At 32.7% G+C, this 21,262-nt stretch overlaps 1 protein-coding gene across 3 annotated transcripts; it reads right to left on the reverse strand.

Moving 5' to 3' along the window:
* Positions 1 to 405: 405 nt before the first annotated feature.
* On the reverse strand, positions 406 to 13,351 carry LOC122052356 (O-fucosyltransferase 6-like). Of its 3 annotated transcripts, none has more exons than XM_042613837.1 (11): positions 12,895 to 13,351; positions 12,762 to 12,827; positions 12,553 to 12,643; positions 12,381 to 12,454; positions 10,857 to 10,945; positions 10,505 to 10,688; positions 2,220 to 2,401; positions 1,946 to 2,048; positions 1,519 to 1,850; positions 864 to 1,438; positions 406 to 748 (listed from the first exon to the last, which is right to left on the reverse strand). In XM_042613837.1, exons 1-10 carry the CDS (start codon positions 13,099 to 13,101, stop codon positions 1,012 to 1,014), a joined length of 1,755 nt encoding a protein of 584 aa, XP_042469771.1. In that variant the 5' UTR covers positions 13,102 to 13,351; the 3' UTR covers positions 406 to 748; positions 864 to 1,011. The 3 variants fall into 3 exon arrangements, with proteins under 3 accessions (XP_042469771.1, XP_042469770.1, XP_042469769.1); XM_042613836.1 differs by having other exon boundaries at positions 12,381 to 12,457; positions 12,762 to 12,824; positions 12,895 to 13,350; XM_042613835.1 differs by having other exon boundaries at positions 12,381 to 12,457; positions 12,895 to 13,350.
* Positions 13,352 to 21,262: the final 7,911 nt, after the last annotated feature.

The raw sequence follows: 21,262 nt of genomic DNA on the forward strand, positions 1-21,262 counted from the left end.
CCACAGGATAATCATTATCTTACCCAGCATCACTTCTTAAGTTATATAAGTCACGGAAAGATGGTCAATCTGATTATTTTTTTTTAATATCTAAAAAAATTTTGTTAGGCCACGATTTGCACACCAATTTTTCGGATAAATTAAGTGACAAGTTACCAAACACTTAGATATTAGTTATTGCTCTGAGTTTTTGAAGTCATCATTCACCCACTGATAATAAATTTCCAACAAAATTAACTATCCGAAACATAATTTTTCTAATAAAAAAAGAATTGATAGAATAATAGAAACGAATAGATATAAAATTTGTATAAGATTTACCCATTATCGATTTTCAACAAGAAAAAGATATTTTTTAAAATATTATTAATTATATACTCCCCAAACATAATACAGTAGAAGAGATATTGACAACAGCACCTTATTGATTGTTTACAAGCAGAAAAAACTGACTTGTGCCAACTAGTAAACACGCATGATTCACAATTACAAGCTTTATCCCTCAACCATCTTGGTAACACCGCCCAATTTCCCACATATTTACCAATAAAATTGTCAAACAAGCAACTATAAACAAAATGTCCCAACTTTAAATCAGATCTGCGGAACAAACAAAAAGAATGTACAAGTAGCTCTGACAATCTGGACAGCTGCAACCACTGTTGTGATTGATCAAGTAGATTAATGGAGTTGTGTAATTCAGACTATCCCGAGCCTTTATGTACAATCAAAATTTTTGTTGCATCTCCTGATAACAAATCATAAAGAACTTGTGTTTAACAAGACATTAAACAATGAGAAATCATGAAAAGGAAATTTAATACATACAAATTCTAGGCTTCAAGATTTTAAATTCTACTGACCTTTTGTCTATCATGAACTCCTTTAACAAGTATGATAAGTGAAATCTTAAAGCATTGCCACTGCAAAATTCTGATCAGAGAGCAAGAGTTAGGAGCAAAGAGAACTTGATAAAAAAGATGTTTCACTTTTGAGCTTCTGGAACCAATTCTAATCTGAAAGTATTTCTTCCAACTCTAGGTCCTCTTGCTTGATCATGGCATCATACTCAGATTCAATTTCGATGGGGGAAACTCTACCTAGAGGTGCATTTTCACCATAGTCAAAGTCTATCCAGTCTAAGTCCTCACTGATGCTTCTGTTCACAGTTCCCTTCCCGCTATAGTTCCCAGCCTCATTCTGAATATCAGAATTAGAATATGTTATTCTCTTGGATCTTTCACAAATGCATACTGAAGGATACTCATGAAATTCGCCTCTGCCAGGTCTAAGCTCGTCTGGCTCTCCCATGAATCCTTTCTGAAATGTGTGTACTTTTGAAGAGAATGTCTCCCAAGTCATTCCGGTTCTGTTTAGAAAGAGGGAATAGAGTTTCTTGGCATTTGGTCTAATGGTCCTCTTGTGACCAAAATATCTCCTGTTGTAAGATGGACATCGAATGTGATTACAAAGTAAAGTGTCCTTTCTGATCAAACCATACGACATAGAGAAATTTACCTTCTACCAGCCAATATCCTGGCCATGTTTCCATTGTTGTTGGTCACAAATACATCACTTCCATCACAGACGATAAAATCAAGTGCAGCCATACGTGATGAATATGATGAGAAAGGTGCCAATTCATCCTTGGTTGCCAAAGTTTCCTTTGAATGAAAATTAGGAAAGAGTGCCTTCAGAGGTGCTAATCTCTCTTCTCCTCCATATATCTCTCCAGAAGCCACATAAATATGCACATCTTTGCCAAAACCTAATGCCCTCAGCATAAGACCTATTTCTTCAGGTGTCAGGGGGCATTTACCATGTCGACGCTCCTTTTCTGGATTGCTTGTCTGCATCACATTTAGGGTGGAACAAGCTTGTACATGAGAATGAAGTAGAGGAATAAAAATTCTTGATAGTCACTATGCCAAAAACAATCACCAACATGTAAGGTTTTCCACCGTTTGCGAATTGCTCCTAACTCTGTTCTTTCCTTTTCTCCTCCACCATAATAACAACCAGAGAAAGCTAGCATATCAGTTTCAAACCTGTAGATCATATGCATGAGATGTGTCACATAATGTTTACATTTAATTTTCTGACACACTTAATGAAATGATCATGTCACTAGCTCCAGAGTTCAATAACATCCAAGAACAAAATGGAAGGATTAATGGCAAGGTAATAATCAAAAATCATATCAACAGGTTCAGTTTTACCTTAAGTGAAGGGCAATAAAGTGGTTGCTTTTTGCCTTCATTCTTTGAATCAGTGAATCACCCATCATTTGTATTTGATCTGTGAATTTTAGTCCGTGATAGTTTACTCTGCATCTCAATTTCTGAAGATCAGTCTCCAACTTGTTTGAGAGCCTGTAGTCGAACTTTGTAAGCCTAACAACCTGCATTTCACAAAAAAGAAGTTGGGCCAGAAAATATAGAAAAACCAAGAAATCACCAAGTTAATATTTAGTCCTGCATTTACTTCTGGGTTTATGTTTTTAACATGACAATATATATATGGTGGAGAGAGAGAGAGAGAGTAAAGATACGTTGATCACCCCCCCAAGGAAGCTGCCCACATGGCAAGCACCAGTCAACGATGCCACGTGGGAAACTGCCCTTAGGCGCGCACACCCAAAGGTGAGCAGCGTATCAAACTATATATACACACACACACACTCAAGTACACTTATATGTACGCTTATTTTATTATATAGGTGAATAGAACATTTAACTTCCACAAATTCCATATGGTATTGAGATCCTCTTTCAGAGTTAAGTTTTCTAAAAGAGGCACTCCCCTTTGAGGAGACCACTAGCCTCTCCTCATCGCTTGATTCTCTCTCTCTGACTTTCTTATACTTCTCTTCCACTCCAATCAAAGTTGTGATCACCTGCTCTCCTAGCCATAGCAGCCATGGGTCACATGCATAGTCATTGAAATGGCATCACCTTATCAACAGTACCATTTAAGAGGCTAGCATATCTTTCCTCCATCTGAATAGCATGACCCCTATGTCTAGTGATGCCAAGGCTGTGTGGTCGATGCCACCCTTTTAAAGAAAAAACTCCTACGGAGATCTTGTGGTCAATAATCAAAGTGTCTGTCCTCTCCCCAAATTTGCAATCCCCACTACACATAGCCCAATTTGATCACAACACAAGGGTCATCCTTTGCAAGCCCATGACCAATGTTAGTCCTCCACCACATGGAGAGGCAAGCTAATCCAACATTAGTCTCCAATGTTTTTACAATGTTGCAAACATGCCATTATACAATTATTGCTCCTTGCAGAAGACCAGAGCCAACTACCAATGGAAGAGGGGCTCCAAAATGAAACTATGGTCATTCTCCCTCTACTGCAGTAACCTCCACTAGGTTTCCAAAGCCTTGTGGAGATGACAAGCAATGCAGAACATCTTTTGCCAATCCAAACTTCTGATCCAAAATCACTACATTGAATATTGCACTAAGTATTTTAATTTAGATAATTTTATTTTCCTAAATGGAATAGATTGTCTAAATTATTATCCTCATGGTTAGCTTCATGTGTAGGACACTTAGTATGGCACAGTCCTTGGCAAATCGGGGGGAATTATGATGATGTGCCTAGGTTCTTGTTTTCCAGAATACTCAAGCCAACTACCCAAGTTTGCACTATTATAGTGAATTAGATAAGGAGGATACTTATAATGCATCGTGATCTCTGCTTGAAGGAGAGATTGTAATGATGCACCTACATCCTTCCTATTGTAATCGCCGACCCACCTAGTGGGATAAGGCTTGTTTGTTGTTGTTGGTAATATTTATTTCTTTATTACCCATAATATAGAATTGGTAGGAACCATTAAGTTGTTTATATCACAATAATCAAGCTACTATAAAACTTCTGACCACTAATGTACATAAAAGATGGAAAGAGAAATTTAATTTTTCCTTTAAGATAATCTAAGCCAACCAAAATAGTATTCATCTCTCTTAGAAGCCTAGGAATTATATGAAACAGGAAGTCAAATCGGTTCAGTCTCTATACTATTAGAAGGTTCCATACTTGAGCATATGCCTAAATAGGCTTCCTCTAATTTATTGTATAGACTCTTTATTGCATTGTAAAGACCATATTTATGTTTTCTAAGTTTGAGGTTGTTAACTTTATGTATGGATTAACCAAAAAAAATGTGATGATATGAGTCGTACAAGGGTTTTTATTGAAAAAATGGCCTCCATTCAGTCTAAACTCAATTTCCAAGGAACCCATATCTATTAGCATGTCTAGAGTACATAATTAGAAATAGAAAAGAGTAGGAGTTTCCTTTATTTCTCAAAGTTTATTATTCTATAATCAAACCCTTTTTTTTTTTAAATACCTATATCTCAAGGACAAAGGACAACAAACATAATCTTCATAGTCACACTGACAAGACAAAGGTCCTAATGGTGGTATAAGAAATATCATAAATTGATTATTTTGCCTATAGATATATGCTAAATAGTACCACCATAAACATAAGTCTTGGATAGCCAAGGAGTATAGTGATTCAAGTAATAGACTTGCTCTTGTCTATTATATTCAATTTGGCTAATGCCATACCTAACATGTGGATGCTTGATAGTGGTGCAACTGGCAATGCTTCTAAAGCATTACAACGATTCATTATCAATAGAAAGCCAAGTTTTGAAACTTGAGTTGATTACATTAGAGGTTATTTAACAAAGAAAACACCTAAAGATGAGAAGTAATGACCAAAATATTTGCTCTTTTAACATCTACGCATGATGCAACAACTATTTTATTTTATCCTTTAATGATTTTTTCTATGTGGTTATCTTAATCCAAATATAAATAAATAAATATTCTCTAAAGAACTTAGTGTTTTCAAACCAACCCCGAGCTACGGTGCAGCAGAAGAGTACTAAGTTGTCACCCAGGCACCCACGGTTTGATTACCAGCTACGACGCATTTGTAAGGATTTTTCCTCCAAATGGGGTGCACAACCACGAGATGTTGGGCTTTTGGCCACCCACCACGAGTGCTTCCCGATTTACCATAGCGGCCGATGGGAAACTTCCGTAGGGATGGGCCAATCGCCCCAGGTTCGGTGTTACCTAGTTCAACATTTTTTAGTGTTTTCAAACCAAAGTACAAAGACGCTAAGAAAGTCATTAGAATTGGACAATCTAATCATCGTGATGACTATTATAATAGAAATTATATAGTTGGGCCATAAATGGCCACTTTGCTAAGCAGTACTATTGTCCACTATATTATATTTGATAGTCTAACACAGGTATATGGCGAAAATGAAAATGAAAAATTGCATACTTAAGGATATCATAAGAACCATTATAAATCAAATCTTCCTCGTTTCCTTTGGGGTGATGCTTCAAATGCACATTCAAGATTGTTTTCCCATAAATTTGTACGGCAAACCCCTTTTGAGTTATGAATGGAAAAAAATAAAATTGAGTAGTTTGGGGGTTCAAGGTTGTCTAATGAAGGATAAGTTGTCATCTATGTCTCAAAGTGCTATGTATGACCTTGTTTACACTTTTGGTCTAGAGCTTCATAGATGAATTCAGTTGAGGTAGTGTTTATGGTACAACTGAAGACCTTTAGATACCTGAAAGTGAACATCTAATTTGTAAATGAAGTCCATCTATATAGATTTTAGCAGGAGCCAATGTTCCAAATAATGGCATATAAATCTTGATCCAAATATAACCATTATTGGTTTTGAAGATAAAACTAATCAATATTTCATGATATAAGTAAATGTGCAGATTTATCTTTCTTGTGTTTGTATGTTGATAATTTTTTATAGCAACGGCATGCAACTCTACATGATTGCAAACTTTTTATTAACACTTGACTCGAAATATTTGATTACACCTCCTTTTTTTTAGGAATTGAGAATCATAAAGATATTATGAAACACTAGGCCTCTTTGTAAAACTTACATTAAGGGTGTTATCGAACAGATCAACATGAAAAATATAAGGTTGGTTATGCATTTCCTATGAAATGCAGTAACTTTAGTCTAAGTCAATGTCCTAGTAATGACTTTGAAAATACTGTTATGAAAACATCCCATATTTCAGTGAGGTTGGAAGTTTAAGACCTAATATTACTTTTGTTGTAAGTTAACTTGGAGGACAAATGTCCACTCATAATACGGAGTTTTGGACTATAACAAATATAGAGTCCAAGTGTCTGAAGAAACTAAAGCTTTTTCATGCTTATTATAGAAAGGTAGAGCTTCAAGGAATGATTGGATACTCATATTCAAATGTCATGATAACATATATTATTCTTTAGATTATGCATATTTGTTAATAGGAGATCAAGTTTTATCAGAAAATGCATGGGAAGAACACAAGCCAAAATGGCTCAACAATATTGTTCCAAGGTTACCTTGTGAATAATTCCAACTCTAAACTACCAAAGCTTTATTGTCACAACAACTTTGTTGTCTTATTGAAAAAGAATATAGGAGATCAAATGGATCCAAATATATTAAAAGTCTTTTATACTTGGAGATTAGTAAAGAAAGAGAAAGAAGTTATTGATGATATAAATTGGTTGCCCAAATAACCAAAGACTGCCAAATGTTTTCTTGTGAGATATGTTTCGAATACAAGCATCAAGGAGTGTAATAAATTAGATACCTAGTGGGAGTTTATTTTAATAAAGCAATCAATAAGTTTTTTAGGATTTAGGAGAACCTTGGCGCAACGGTAAAGTTGATGTCGTGTGACCTGGTGGTAACAGGTTCAAGTCACAAAACAGCCTCTTGCAATGTAGGTAAGACTACGTATAATAGACCCTTCTCTAGGATCTTGTATTGGCGGGAACTTCATACACCAGACTCCCTTTAAATTAGTAAGTTTCTTGGAACCATTCTATGTAATTGTGATGATCTTTATATTTCTATAGGTGTATGTTAATATTTAACAACCATTAGAAATCTTAAGATTAAGAAATTTCACTTAAGCATAATTGGGAATGGCACCTTAGTTTTTAAAGATTTTTCATAAGGTTGTAGATAAATCATAAAGCTGACTTTTCATACAAGTGTAGAAAAATCACACAAGTTTAGAGAGTTGAAGTTTCCTTTGAAAGTTCTACATAAAAAAATAAGGTTGACTTTTAATTTGTTTATAGAAAAGTCATAAAGGTAAATTTGTCATATGTCTCATATACATGGTTTGAAATCTCATGCCAAGCCAAGTGGCACGGTTGAAACATATCCTTCTACTAAATTATCAAAAACCGATACTACTCGTAATGTCTCTTGTGTCATTGTATCAATTATGTCGATAAATATCATGTTATGCCAACACTCAACACCCCTTAGTATGTTATAACATAGGTCAAATAAATTAAGATTGTGTTGTTATATTTTTCTTATCTCCTTCCACCTTCAATTGGGCACTAGCACTACATTGAAATGTTAGCACAATCCCAAAATAATATGCTTCCCTACACATTAAGATTTTAAACCTTGCTCATATAGTTAAAAAGGTCTACAATTTTTTAATAAGATTTTGTTGAGGTTGCAAGGTTGCAAACATAGTCCCACATTGAAAAACACATGGGAAAGATCATGGGTTTATAAAAGAAAGATATCTCCATTGGCATGAGGCCTTTTGGGTAGAGCCCAAGAGCAAAACCATGAGGGCTTAGGCCCAAAGTGGACAATATCATGTAATTGTGGAGATATCTAAATTATTTTCGATCCTACAATTGGTATCAGAGCCCGGACTGCCAGAAGGTTTAACCGCCGACTGTGCACAAGAGCTATGGTCTGATTGAGCTATGTGGGTATAATATTGACCTCGAACAAAGAAAGTGGAGGCTCCTATGTTGGGATCAAGAGGACCAGACACCAGGCAGGAAGTCCTAGTTATGGCTAGGCATAGAAGTCCTAGTAGGTCGGATGGACCGAGGGGCAGGAAGACCTGGTGGGTCGAGGATCGGATGTAGGAAGTCTGTGGTCCTTTGTTTGAGGGGGGATTGTTGGGATTGCAAGCTTGCAAACATAGTCCCACATTGAAAAACACATGGGAAAGATCATGGATTTATAAAAGAAAGATATCTCCATTAGCATGAGGCCTTTTGGGTAGAGCCAAGAGAAAAACCATGAGGGCTTAGGCCCAAAGTGGACAATATCATGTAATTGTGGAGATATCTAAATTCTTTTCGATCTTACAGATTTTAGAGAAAACAAAGAAAAGTCATGAAAGAATCTCTTAAATAGTTGTAGAGAGATATCTAAACTTCTCAAAAAGTTCTAGATAGATTATAAAGTTGATTTTCAAAATAATTAATAAAAAGGCATAAAGATAAATCTATCATATTAGACTAAATTGTTAAGATGTTTCATATTAGTTATACATGTCTTTTTGATCACATAAGGTTTGTTTTTCAAACTAGCATGAGTATTCACTTATGTATGAGGTTATTAAGTAATATTGCACAAGTGGAAGAATGTTGAAAATTTTCCATCATTGTGTCTAATATTAGTTAATAATTGACTTTGGTTTTAACTAAAACAAAGCTAATAAATTGAACCCAAAGTGTTAAGGAATATATCATTGTGTACACAGCAACTTATAACCCTTTATCCAGGGAGTTGTTTAGGATTTTGTATGTACATGAAGGCTTGGTCCTCTCCCTCTCAATATGTTGTGTACTTGATCCATAAAAGGCAATCAAAGGAGAAAGGAGGAAGAAGAAAACCAAGATATGACGAAAAAGGTAAGGTACGTTTGTAGCTTTCATAAATTAATTCTTAGTCTAGATCTTATATGGTGATCTTTAGAAGAGAAATTTTTTCCTATAATTAGTTCCTAAGATCTACCTCAATCATTACCTCATGGTGTCGATTTGATGATTGTGTGTTGATCTGAGGTTCAAGGGAAGAACACTTGTTTTATCCATCAACTTTTTCTAGAGTTTTTCTTATCTATGGTCAAAGGAATTGTTGGTTGCACACTCAATGAACTCAAGTTTTTTTTTACTTACTTGTTAGTGTTCTTTTCTCTTCCATTAATATCATGTCTAATCCATGGTTTGAGCTATATGAGAGCTTTGATTGATGACTAGAACAATACAATTTTTATACCATATCGTGTATATGATTTTGATTTTTTAAAAAATATAAAATATATTAATTAAAAATATATTTAAAAATAAAAATTTTAACCTAAATATTAAAAAAATACAAAAATATATATTATTTTTAAAAAAAGAAAAATAACTATGGGATCGCGGTGCCCTCACGACCCCATGGAAATCTCAACAGGATTCTGATAGTCCCCACGACTTAGCGAAGGTCTTCATGGGATTGCTGCACCTCCGCGACCCCATAGAGGTTGTCGTGGGTTTGCGGCTACTTGTGGTATCAATGCTAGTGCCAAGCGGCAAACAGAACGACAAATTCCCTCTGTACCGCCCAGAACAGTATGAAATTTTAAAACATGGTCTAATCTATATTTTCTTTATCAAAGTCTATATTTCTAGTGTATGTAATGAGATACACATAAATAATACCTATCTTCTTATTTGAAGGGAAGTGTTGGTGGTATTAGATTAATAGGGATATTGGTCTACTGGGTTTAGTTTCACATTAGTACTTCTAACTTATTATTTTATCATAAGTGTATGACTTTATATATACCCATATCATAGCTATTTCATTATGAAGGCAATACAATAATTCCTTTCTCCAAATCCTATAATGATAAAAGCATTGATTAAATAATGCTTGTGTCAATATTAGTAAATCCATTTCTGATGTTGTACTTGTATCACATACTCCTGCTCAAATAATCAATAACAAGAGTCATGTGATAGCACAACTAATAATCTATGTGGTTCTGCATAGACTATATGATATTCCAAGTTCAACAAAACTAAAATAAGAAATAAGTTCTTGAAACCTAGGTAAATTGCATTCTAACTTAAGTTCCCTTCACACAACAATTCTGGTCTTTAAATCAACTAGAATCCATGAAAATTAGAGTGGTTGTCAAAGTTTCTTAGTTCTATAATAAACATTGGGATGATAGCGTTGCAGCATACTTCCTTTTTACATATATGCTCACTATTGTTTTAAATATTCTTAACAAGTTCTAATTGAAATTAAAGTGGTGTTATCTTGATGAATGTAACTGTTATTCAACTTTTCGTGCCTGGGAGGTCATATATGAGCGTCTTCCAATTAGCAATTCAATTAACAAGTTAAGAAAAGAGAATTGTAAAGTATAAATAAGACTTTATGTGTGAACACATCAATCTAGTTTAGTTTTGAGAATTTTGACTAGGAATCCTTCTAATTAATGCGAAGTTACCTTTCTAAGATCATAGTTATGTACCTGATTTTGTTTCTAAAAATTGATCATAGGTGAATGGTTAATTTAACAAAAAGGTAAATGAAATGCATGCATCAGTTCTTTAAAAAAACAAAAGGGGAAAACTCTTAACCAAAATTAACTCACATGCTTCTTCATAAGAACAGGCAGCACTCGATTCTCATAGCATCTTGCATTGCATTTTCTCGGAACACGCATGATCTGGGGTCGAGTGACTTTACCACCAATTTCAGGGAGCTCCTTGATGATCTTGACATCCTTGTCCAGAGACGCAATGAACCATTCAACATTAAAGATGTTACTAAAGTCACTGTAACATGAGATCACAGGAGAAAAAAATGTTTTAACATTTGGTTTCAAGGCACTTGATTGATTCATTTAATTAATATCTTGTGATCCTTAATTTATTAATAGCTAACCCTATGTAGAATAAAAGAGATAACATTTCCTTTTGGCAAAGAGATTATTTGATTCAAACCTAGCATCTTTCCAGAAAGATTTCTGATCAAGTACAGGAACAACAAGAGTAGCATTCAAAATTCGAGCTGCAACTACAGCATCAGTTATCTGCAAAAAGAACCACAGAAAATATCAACAATAATCTTATGCAATGATTTCACTATTGTGCATTGGAAACTAGAAAATCTAAGTCCATAGGAAAACTAGCAATCTAGGGACAAGAAAAGTATAACTAGAAACATTATAACTAGAACATCACATTTATCACACAATGGCAGTTGACAATCATTTATACCTACAACAACAACTAAGCTTTATCCTATTAAGTGAGGTTGGCTAATTGTCAACTATACCTACCTGAATAAAATTCTGAAAAAGACACCTATTTCAGATTTTGCTCTAAAAAGACCCCTTTTCAAAAATTACCACCTAGACCGCTTATTTCTAAAATGCCCTCCACCCTCCAACCCTTATACAAAACCAAGTTTTGACCAAAATTTGGTAGAATGCCAAAAAAAGGTAAAAAGATTTTTTAATAAAAAAATGATGCATCTTATAATGATTTAGAAACCTAATGTGATTTCCTAGAATTATACACTATGTTTTGGCATTCAAGAATTGATTTAAACTTGGTTAATGTCAAAATAGAGCTGCATATCGAAAAGTCGAGTAATGGTGCTTTTGAGATGATATTATTATAGCATTTGGCAAATATTTTTTGTCAAATCTAGAAAGAAAACCATACAAAAAACAATGCATTTAAAAAAATAATATAATTGGTACAACAGATGCTGAATTTACAAGTGCAAAGGGGAAAATCATGCATCCATCCAAAATCATTATTAGAGAGAAGGTAGAAAGTTTTGATATGCATCTAGAGCATAATTTCCTCTCATGAAATATAAGAATCATATGGATATAGCTGCTTCCTAGGAAACAATTATTCAACTGGAAGGACTCATATTGATAAAACAGAAAGGGGATTCTGAAACAGGCTAGTTACTAAGTAAATACCAGTTAGCATATGCATTAGATTATGTGAGATAGAGAAAGGTGGAGATTTAAGCCGGTCTAATTACATTCAATTTTATATACATTATTATTTGATTAGATATGAAAATAGACAATATCCTCAATAAAGCATTAAAAAAGATGATTAAGAGAGGGCACCAAACTTCAACATTAATGTGACAGGAGATCTTTCAAACCACACAGTAGAATATAGCCATCTCCAATATAAAATAAGTCAATATGATCATCCATTTCCTTCCACTTCAGTGTGATTGACTATTCAATCTCCTCATGAAGTTGTCCAGGGTTTCATAGATAATAGAGCTCAATTTGTTGTTAGTGAAGCTTTCCAATTTCCAATTTCTTTGACCCAAACAAAACATCATTTCTGCTAATATTTATGGATTCACGGCATTAAACTTCATCGGTACTAATAATAAACAACTCTACGAATGTAAAATGTACAGAAAAGATGAACCAATCAATAAAGACTCGAGAGCTGCTATAAAGAAAAGAGGTAATATTAGCTCACCCCAGTTCTTTGTTGATTTAACCCTCCGCTTGTTGCTATCATCAAATATCTATTTGGAACAGTATTGGCTTCAGCTGCTGCAGAAGTGGGGGGGGGATATTACAACTCCAGATTCAATTCATCAAGCTTATAGAAGTCAAAAAGGAATAATGAAAAAGAAACCAAATCATACTTGCAAACCCACTGCTCGCATGGCTGCATCCATAGAAATCTTTAGACAGCTTTGAACCCCAAAGATTGCCCACCGGGCTCTCTCCTCCACTCTAAAAATCCACATCATTCAAACAAGTAAAAAAAAATAGTATCTTGGGAGAAAACCAGTCATCCAATTCTCAATCAATAATCTTCAGGTTCAGGATAAGAAATACAAGAGAGACGCACTGGAATAAGAAAGACATCGACATCGCCGGCGTCGGTCCCTAGCATCTCCATCTTATCCTTTAGCTGCTGATCAATAAATAATCAGGAATACCAACGAGAAAGCCAACAAAATGACATCTTTAGACAGCGTTACCAAAATGGAGGAGGGCTTCCGGCGAGGCAGGAGGTGGCGGATGGGCACCGGGTCCGGCGAAGTTCGGTCGGCGAGGGGAGCCGACGAGAGGAAGGAGTGGAAGGAAAGGACGACGAGTAGCAGAAGAACCGCAGCAGAGAGCGCCGCCTGCACAGGCACCGCCGGCACCACCCGCCGCTCCTGCCGTCGCCGCCTTTGCAATCCCATTAGCTCTATTCTCTTCCTCTCTTTCCGATCACTCAATTCTGCCTCTTCTTCCACAAAAATCTCTTTCCATTCTCATCACGCAAGAGCATCGGACAATGCTTGGAAGAACGACGAAGCCAATAGAAAAAGGAGAAGGTAGAGGTGCTAAAACACTTAAAATTGAATTTTGAAATGTATTCGAGAATAAAAAAACGAATTTCCAAGCGGAGATTAGAATACTACTGCTTGCGAGCAAACTTTGAAGAAGACAAAAGAATATTTAAAACGAAGAAGAAGACGTGAGCAAGTACATTTCAAAGGTGCCATTTGTTTTTGTATTTATCAATTAAATGAGCTACTTAATTTTTTTTTTGTAGAACAGAAACAGTTAACTTTGCTACTTAATTTTTTTGTATTTATCAATTAGATGAGCTATTTCTTTTTGGGTGGCGAATTAAGGCTTTTCTTTTTTTCTGTTATTGATTTGGTTTTGAAAACTAATCTGCTGGCTTTAAACAAAGATCATTTGTTAATGTTGTCTTTGTTTAATTAGATTAGTTGGGAAGGATAAGATTAGGTGGGGAATTCATGTGGTCTTTATATCCCCTTGCTTATAATTAGGGAAAGAAATAAGAAAATGATAATTTACCATCATACCTCTCTTTTCTTCCCTTCTTCTAAAAAATGATTATATTCATCCTAGATATTCCTCAAGTCTATCTTAATATTATATAAATATAAATAAATTACGAGATCAACTTATAACCAATCGTTAAATAACTAGCAATTATAAAAAAATTTCCCGACAACATATACTCGAATTACTAGTGCTTTTTTTCTCCTAGTTTCTTGATTATAAGACTTAAATTATTTCACTAAACAAGAGCTTCCAATTATATTTTTATTAATATGAAGGTCAACATCATTGCTTCGACAGTCGCTGATTTGCAAATGAATATGTATTTTAAATATCAACATCAAATAGGTGTAAGTTGATTTATGAGATAGTTTGAGGCCAAATATTTTATTAAAATATTTTTTTTACTCAAGAAAGTAATAATATTTTACTTAGAAAAAAATATTGAAATAGATAATATCGAATCTAAGTGAGTAATCTGTCTAGTCTCATAAAAATTTTCTATAATTATCAGGATAAATCAGGAAGCAGAAATTCAATATCATCATAAATAGAAATCAAATTACGGAGGTATAAATGACAACTTAACGCTCTTTCTACTACATGATAGCATCAGGAGCAATAATATTTTACTTAATGAACTTATAAGCATATGGTTAAAATCTTTAATTTTAAAGTTGCAAGATGATTTAAAATAAGTTTCCACTTTGAAATTTAACACGGAAAAAAATAGATATAAGATAATTTTTAAGAATGTTTTGGCCAAATTTTTCATGGAAAGGAACTATTTTATATAAGAAAAAACAATGAATCTCCAATGCTTACAAGCTTACAATAATCAAAATTCTTGGACTTTAAAAAATGTAAATTTATCATTCAATTTGATTTTTTTTATTAAAATAAACCTTTTAGAAGTCTAATAAGTTCAATAATGTAAAAAATTCTTTCTTATCAATTCGCCTAATTAGTACCCTCTCCACATAATAATGTATGCGAGCGTGTCCACAGTCGATATATTTTAGAAATTAAAACAAAAGTAAATATAATAATGACAAGAGACCACATTTCCCTGTAACTTTATGTTTATTCCGTAAAGTTTCAGCAAACTTTGTTATTTCTCAACACGGTCCTTCGACTTCAGATATTGTAAGTCTTACTCCCCTCAGAGGACGTTAAGAATTTCATTTTTCAACATAATGTTTTGTTAAGAAAAATCAATGACTCCCTTAAATTGGAATATCAAAAGTCTGAGGGTTAAACAGAGATTTCTTTAAAAAGTCGTTGGCATGAAATCATAAACATCTACCTCTTCGCTGTCAGCATCATTTGCTCAATAATGCTCCCTTCTAAGTAAACGTGATGATGTGATTATGATGATAGATATTTTTAATAAATAAATAAATATATATATATATATATATAAATTGTATTATATTGATATTGTAGTTAGCACATGGCCATGCCCGATTCCCTAAATTTGTAGCGGTTTGGTCTGAGGGAGGCCTGGGATTGGGGTTTGAGTGTAATTAATGTTTTTGAGTTAGTATTAATTAATTAATTAAATTAATGGTTTTGGGCAGAAAAGTAGAAAGCCACAGGTGAATGGATCGGATGTGACCTAGAGATTTGTTGGGAAGTCCTTTTTCTATCTAAAGTAAATATTTTAAGCATGAGTTGGTGTGGGTATCAGATGCATGGGGCCCATGCTTGACCTAGACGTTAAGTTAGGAATCCAGACGGAAAAAGTAGTAATCAATTATATATTTTCATTGTTATAAAAATTAAAATAGTTTTTTTTTATTTTTTATAATACTTTTAATCAAATTTATTATAGGAATTTAAATTAATCTGGATGCTTAATAAATCATTACATTGTTGTTACACGACATCACGTAACGAGTAGGCATGTTGATTCCGTCAAAGACAATCAATGGAGAAATTAAAAGAAAGTTATCTTTTAGTATTTATTTGAATATACAGTGTGCTTTTAAGGATAATATTTTTTATTTTATTTTTTTACCATATTCGATAAATACGTAAGTTAGTCAAATTTTTTAATTCAGTTTTTTACTAAATCATAAGTTTCTAAAATTATTAAATGATAATTTTAAAATTATTAAATTATATATTTATTTTTCATTTTACCTATATCAATATATTGATATTTTAGAACAGTCGGATCGATTTTATTATGTGTTAAAATATTAAAATTGTATTTAAATCAGTCGATTGATTTTTTTCAAAGTCGATTTTAGATAAAATCGATTGATAGACTAAACGATCTCAGATTGATATGAAACTAGTTCTTATGTGTTCGACTATCTCTCCTGATTATAGTCATGCACTCCAATGTCAATTTGAAATTTGGTACATCAACCGATTTTACCTAAAATTGGTTGATTGACTAAACCTCGGATTGACATGAAATAAATTTCTATATGTTCGTCTACCTCTTTTGATTATATTCATATCTTTAAACGTCAATTTGACCTAATATTGAGAGTAATGATTTTTTTAATAAGAATATATTTAAAAAATTCAATTCATGTTTAAAAAAATCATTGTTCTCAATATATTGGGTCAAATTGATGTCTAAGGGCATGGATATAATCAAGAGAAATAGCCGAACACATAGAATCTAATTTCATGTTAATTCAAGATTGTTTGATCTATTAGTCAATTTTACCCAAAATCGGCTAATGGACCAAATAACCTTAGATTGACATAAAACTAGTTTCTAGGTGTTCATCTACCTCTCATAATTATATTCATATTCTCAAACCTTAATTTGACTCAATATATTAAGAACAATGATTTTTTGAACATAAAAATATTTTAAAAATTCTATTCATATTTAAAAAAATCTAGCTAATGGACAAAACAGCCTCAGATTGACATGAAACTAGTTCCTATGAGTTCGGCTAGTTCTCGTAATTATATCTATACCCTCAAATATTAATTTGACATAATATACTGAGAGCAATGATTTTTTAAACATGAATTAAATTTTTAATCATATTTACGTTCAAAAAAATATTGATCTCAATATATTGAGTCAAAATAATATTTAAGGGCATGTATATAACCAAGAGAACTAGCCGAATACATAGGATCTAGTTTCATGTTAATCAGAGGTCGTTTGGTCCATCAACCGATTTTGCTCAAAAACGATTGATGGATCAAATGACCTTGAATTGACATGAAACTAATTTTTATATGTTCGTCTACTTCTCCTAATTATATTCATGGTCTCAAACCTTAATTTAACTCAATATACTAAGAGCAATACTTTTTTTGAACACAAATTAAATTTTTTAAATACATCCATGTTCAAAAAATCATTGCTCTCAATATATTGAATCAAATTGATATGTTAAGGGCATGGATATAATCAAGAGAACTAGCCAAATACATAAATCTAGTTTCATATCAATTCAAGGTTGTTTGGTCCATCAACCACTTTTTTTATCAAAGTTAATTTTAGATAAAACTGGCTGATAGATCAAACGACCTCAGATTGATATGAAACTAGATTCTATATATTCGGCTAGTTCTTCTTATTCTACCATGCCCTCAAATATCAATTTGATCTAATATATTGAGAGCAATGATTTTTTAAATATAAATTAAATTTTTTAAATATATTCATGTTTAAAAATTATTACTCTCAATATATTGGGTTAACTTGACATTTGAGGGCATAGATATAATCAAAAGAACTAATTAAACACATAAAATCTAGTTTCATGTGAATCTGAAGTCATTTGATTCATTAGTCGATTTTGGACAAAATCGACCGATGGATTAAATAACCTTGGATTGATATGAAACTAGATCATATGAGTTTGGCTAATTCTCCTTATTATATTCATGCTCTTAAATATTAATTTAATCCAATATATTGAGAGCAATGATTTTTTAAACATGAATATATTTAAAAAAATTAGTTTGTATTCAAAAAATTATTACTTTTAATATATTTGGTCAAATTGATATTTAAGGGCATGGATATAATTAGGAGAACTAGCAGAACATATAAAATCTAGTTTCATGTCAAACTTAGGTTGTTTGATCCATCAGCTAGATTTTTTGAACATGAATTAAATTTATTCAAACATATTCGTGTTTAAAAAATAATTGCTCTTAATTTATTGAGTCAAATTGATGTTTGAGGGCATGGATATAATCAAGAGAGGTAGAGGAACATGTTAGAATTAGTTTCATGGTAATCCGAGGTTATTTGGTAAATCAGCTAGTTTTAGGCAAAATTGCTTGATGTACTAAACGTCAAATTGATGTTTGAGTGCATCGATATAATCAAGAGAGATAGACGAATATATAGGAACTAATTTCATGTCAATCTGAGGTTATTTAGTCTATAAATAAATTTTACCTAAAATTGACTTTGATTAAAAACAAAAAGTAGCAAATCAGTTGACTGATTTTAAAAATTAGTCGACTAATTTGCTTAAAATTTTGACATTTCGACATAGAGCCAAATTGAATTGATTGCTCTAAAATATCAGTTGAGTAATAAGGGTAAAATAGGAAATAGGTACATGATTTGGTAATTTTAAAATTACCCTATACGATTTGATAATTTTGAAAACTTACGTACGTGATTTAGCTTGATTTTCTTTTTATAAACTTGAGCTTGAGTCATGTATAAGGATGATAATTTCCTCCTAACCCGACAGAGGATACAATATTTGATCCTAATGGAGGAGGGTAAGGACGGACTATCGATATCCAATATCTGACCCGATATATATATATATATATATATATATATATATATATGATATCCTGGTCGCCCTCATAGGTCTGGGCGCCTGGAGGCCCCACCGAGGTGCCCCAATTCATTTTTGAAGGTCTGGGCACCCGAGCACCTGGACCTATGAGGGTCATCCAGGAGTATGCAAGGTAACTTTTTCTTTATATATATATATATATATATATATATATATATATATATATATATATATATATATATGGAAATTTTATTTTCCCAAAACTTACTAACTATTTTTCTTTTACGTTAAGAGTAGACTATATAGATGTTTAATTTATTTTTTAAATTAAATATATATTTTTTAATATGATGTTAATTCTAATATGCTTTTGTTAAATGATGATAGTTGGATGGAAATAAAAAAATTATTAGTATGGAAGATATCCGATCATTTTATGGGTATGAGTATGAGGATGAATATTTGATACTCGATACATACGGAGACGGAGGATATGAAATCCAATCTGAACTCGATTCATTGTCATCCCTATTCATTTATAAGTTAATTATCGAGCTTTCAATTCAAGTTTGTTCGATTATTTGAAATGTTTACATTTTAAGTTTGTTTGATTGGTTATTGAACTTGATAATATAATTTTTTTTGTTCATTTTAAAAGTTTCTTTGTTTATTTAGCATGTTGACAAGAATTTTATTGATGAACATGATTCACAAATAGTATTTACAAATATTGTTCATGAATATTATTTAAAAATATTATTCACAAATGTTATTCACAAACATGAACGAGTTGAACACATAGGTATTCAAACTTGTTCATTTTTTAATAAGTTGTTCAAGTTTATTTATTTAATTAATCTTGTGCATATTGAATTAACATAAATAAGCTCATACCAAGCGGAACATTAAGTTTGTTCATGAATGTTCAGTTTATTTACAACCCTATATATTATGGTTATATTTGTTGGTGTAATTGTCTCTAGGGTTTTGATGGTTTAGTTTGAACAATATGTTTAAGGTAATTTGATCAAGGGTGACCAAATAACTTGATCATGGTTGATCAAGTCAAGTGAAGAGTGTAAGATCGTTGTGCTGGGGTTGAATAGCGCTCATAACTTTTCATGTTCATTTAAACTTGGAGTAAAACGTAGGGAAAATAGAAAGTAAAAGCAAACACAACACTAACACAACCAAGTTTTACTTGGTTTGGAGCGGCTGATATTGTGACTCGTCTAGATATTACATTTTTAATCAGTATTGCAAATCAGTATATGGATTTCTAGCAATTAATCAATGGGTTGCTATAGGATAAATTTTATACTATTTGAAAGGAGCGGCTGGATGAGGTAGCTTGTATAACAATCATGACCATATTAACATTGAGTGTTTTTCAAATGTTGATAGGGTAAGATCCAAGGATGATCAAAGATCCACATTTGGTTATTACGTCTTTGTTAGAGAAAATCTAGTTTTTTGAAAAATTAAGAAGAAGAATATTATCTTACATTCGAGTGCAAAATCAAAATATAAATCTATGACAAAAGTTGTGTGAGATAATGTGGATATGTCAACTTTTAACTAAAATAGGTCTTAAAACTTCACTACTAACCAAATTATGGTGTGATAGCCAAGTGATTCGGCATATTTCTTCCAACCTCACATTTCATGAGTGAACAAAGCATATTGAAACTGATTGTCATTTTGTTTGTGAAAAGTTTCAAGAAAATTTGATCTCTATAGGGTATGTGAAAAATAGGAGAATAGTGGGGAGATATTTTCATAAAAGCTTTAAATGATGTTAAGGTCAATTATCTTTGTAATAAGTTGTTAGGATGTATACTAAAAGCCTAGCTTTTGGTATAAACATTTATCTAGAAATAAGAATTACATTGGTCAAATGTCTATATTTATGATAAATGTAGTTGTTCAATTAATTTATATTGTAGATAACATGGTGTGTGGTGTCACACACAGAGGATCATGTTATCAGTACCTTATAAATTATAAACAGTAGCTCACGACCAAGATGGAAAGGAACAAACCATTGGAAGGTTGTAGTGTAATTAGGTATTAGTTTATCTTAACTATATAATTACACTAGTACACTTAGAGTGTATTGAGTAGAACCATTAGAGGTCGTTTCTTTTATACTGACTTTATAAAGGAACAAAGACCTCAGTTATTATGGAAGTGTGTGCTCTTAATCCTAATATAATAGCAAGCACATATATTTGATATTTATTTCTTTAATTTATCAATGGGTGAGATTTAGTTCGATAAATCAATAAGCTCGATAAGTTAGGAAATGATATCACTTATAGTGTATGTTGTTGATTATAGAAGGAAATTGTGTCCTAATAATCTAGGTTGAGAATGTCCCCAAGAGGAGCTTATAAGGATTGTCATGTTAAACCCTGCAGGTGGACTTAGTCCGACATGACGATAAGGTTGAGTGGTACTACTCTTGGACTAAGATATTATTAAATGAGTTGTCAGTAACTCACTTAATTAGTGGACATTCGATATCTTAAACACAGGGAGACTAACACACTCATAATAAGAAGGAGCCCAAAATGTAATTTGTGATTGGTGCAGTAGTTCAATAATAGTTCTCTAGTGGAATGAATTATTATTGATAAAATTAAGTTGTGTGTTCGGGGCGAACACGGGAAGCTTAATTTTATCAGGAGACCAAAACCAATTCCTCCTCTCGGTCCCTATCGTAGCCTCTTGTATATAGAGATTTATACCCACCACATACCCACCTTCTTACCCATCCAATGGGGCCGGCCAA

This window comes from Zingiber officinale, chromosome 3A (genome assembly GCF_018446385.1).
Source record: "Zingiber officinale cultivar Zhangliang chromosome 3A, Zo_v1.1, whole genome shotgun sequence".
NCBI lineage: Eukaryota > Viridiplantae > Streptophyta > Magnoliopsida > Zingiberales > Zingiberaceae > Zingiber > Zingiber officinale.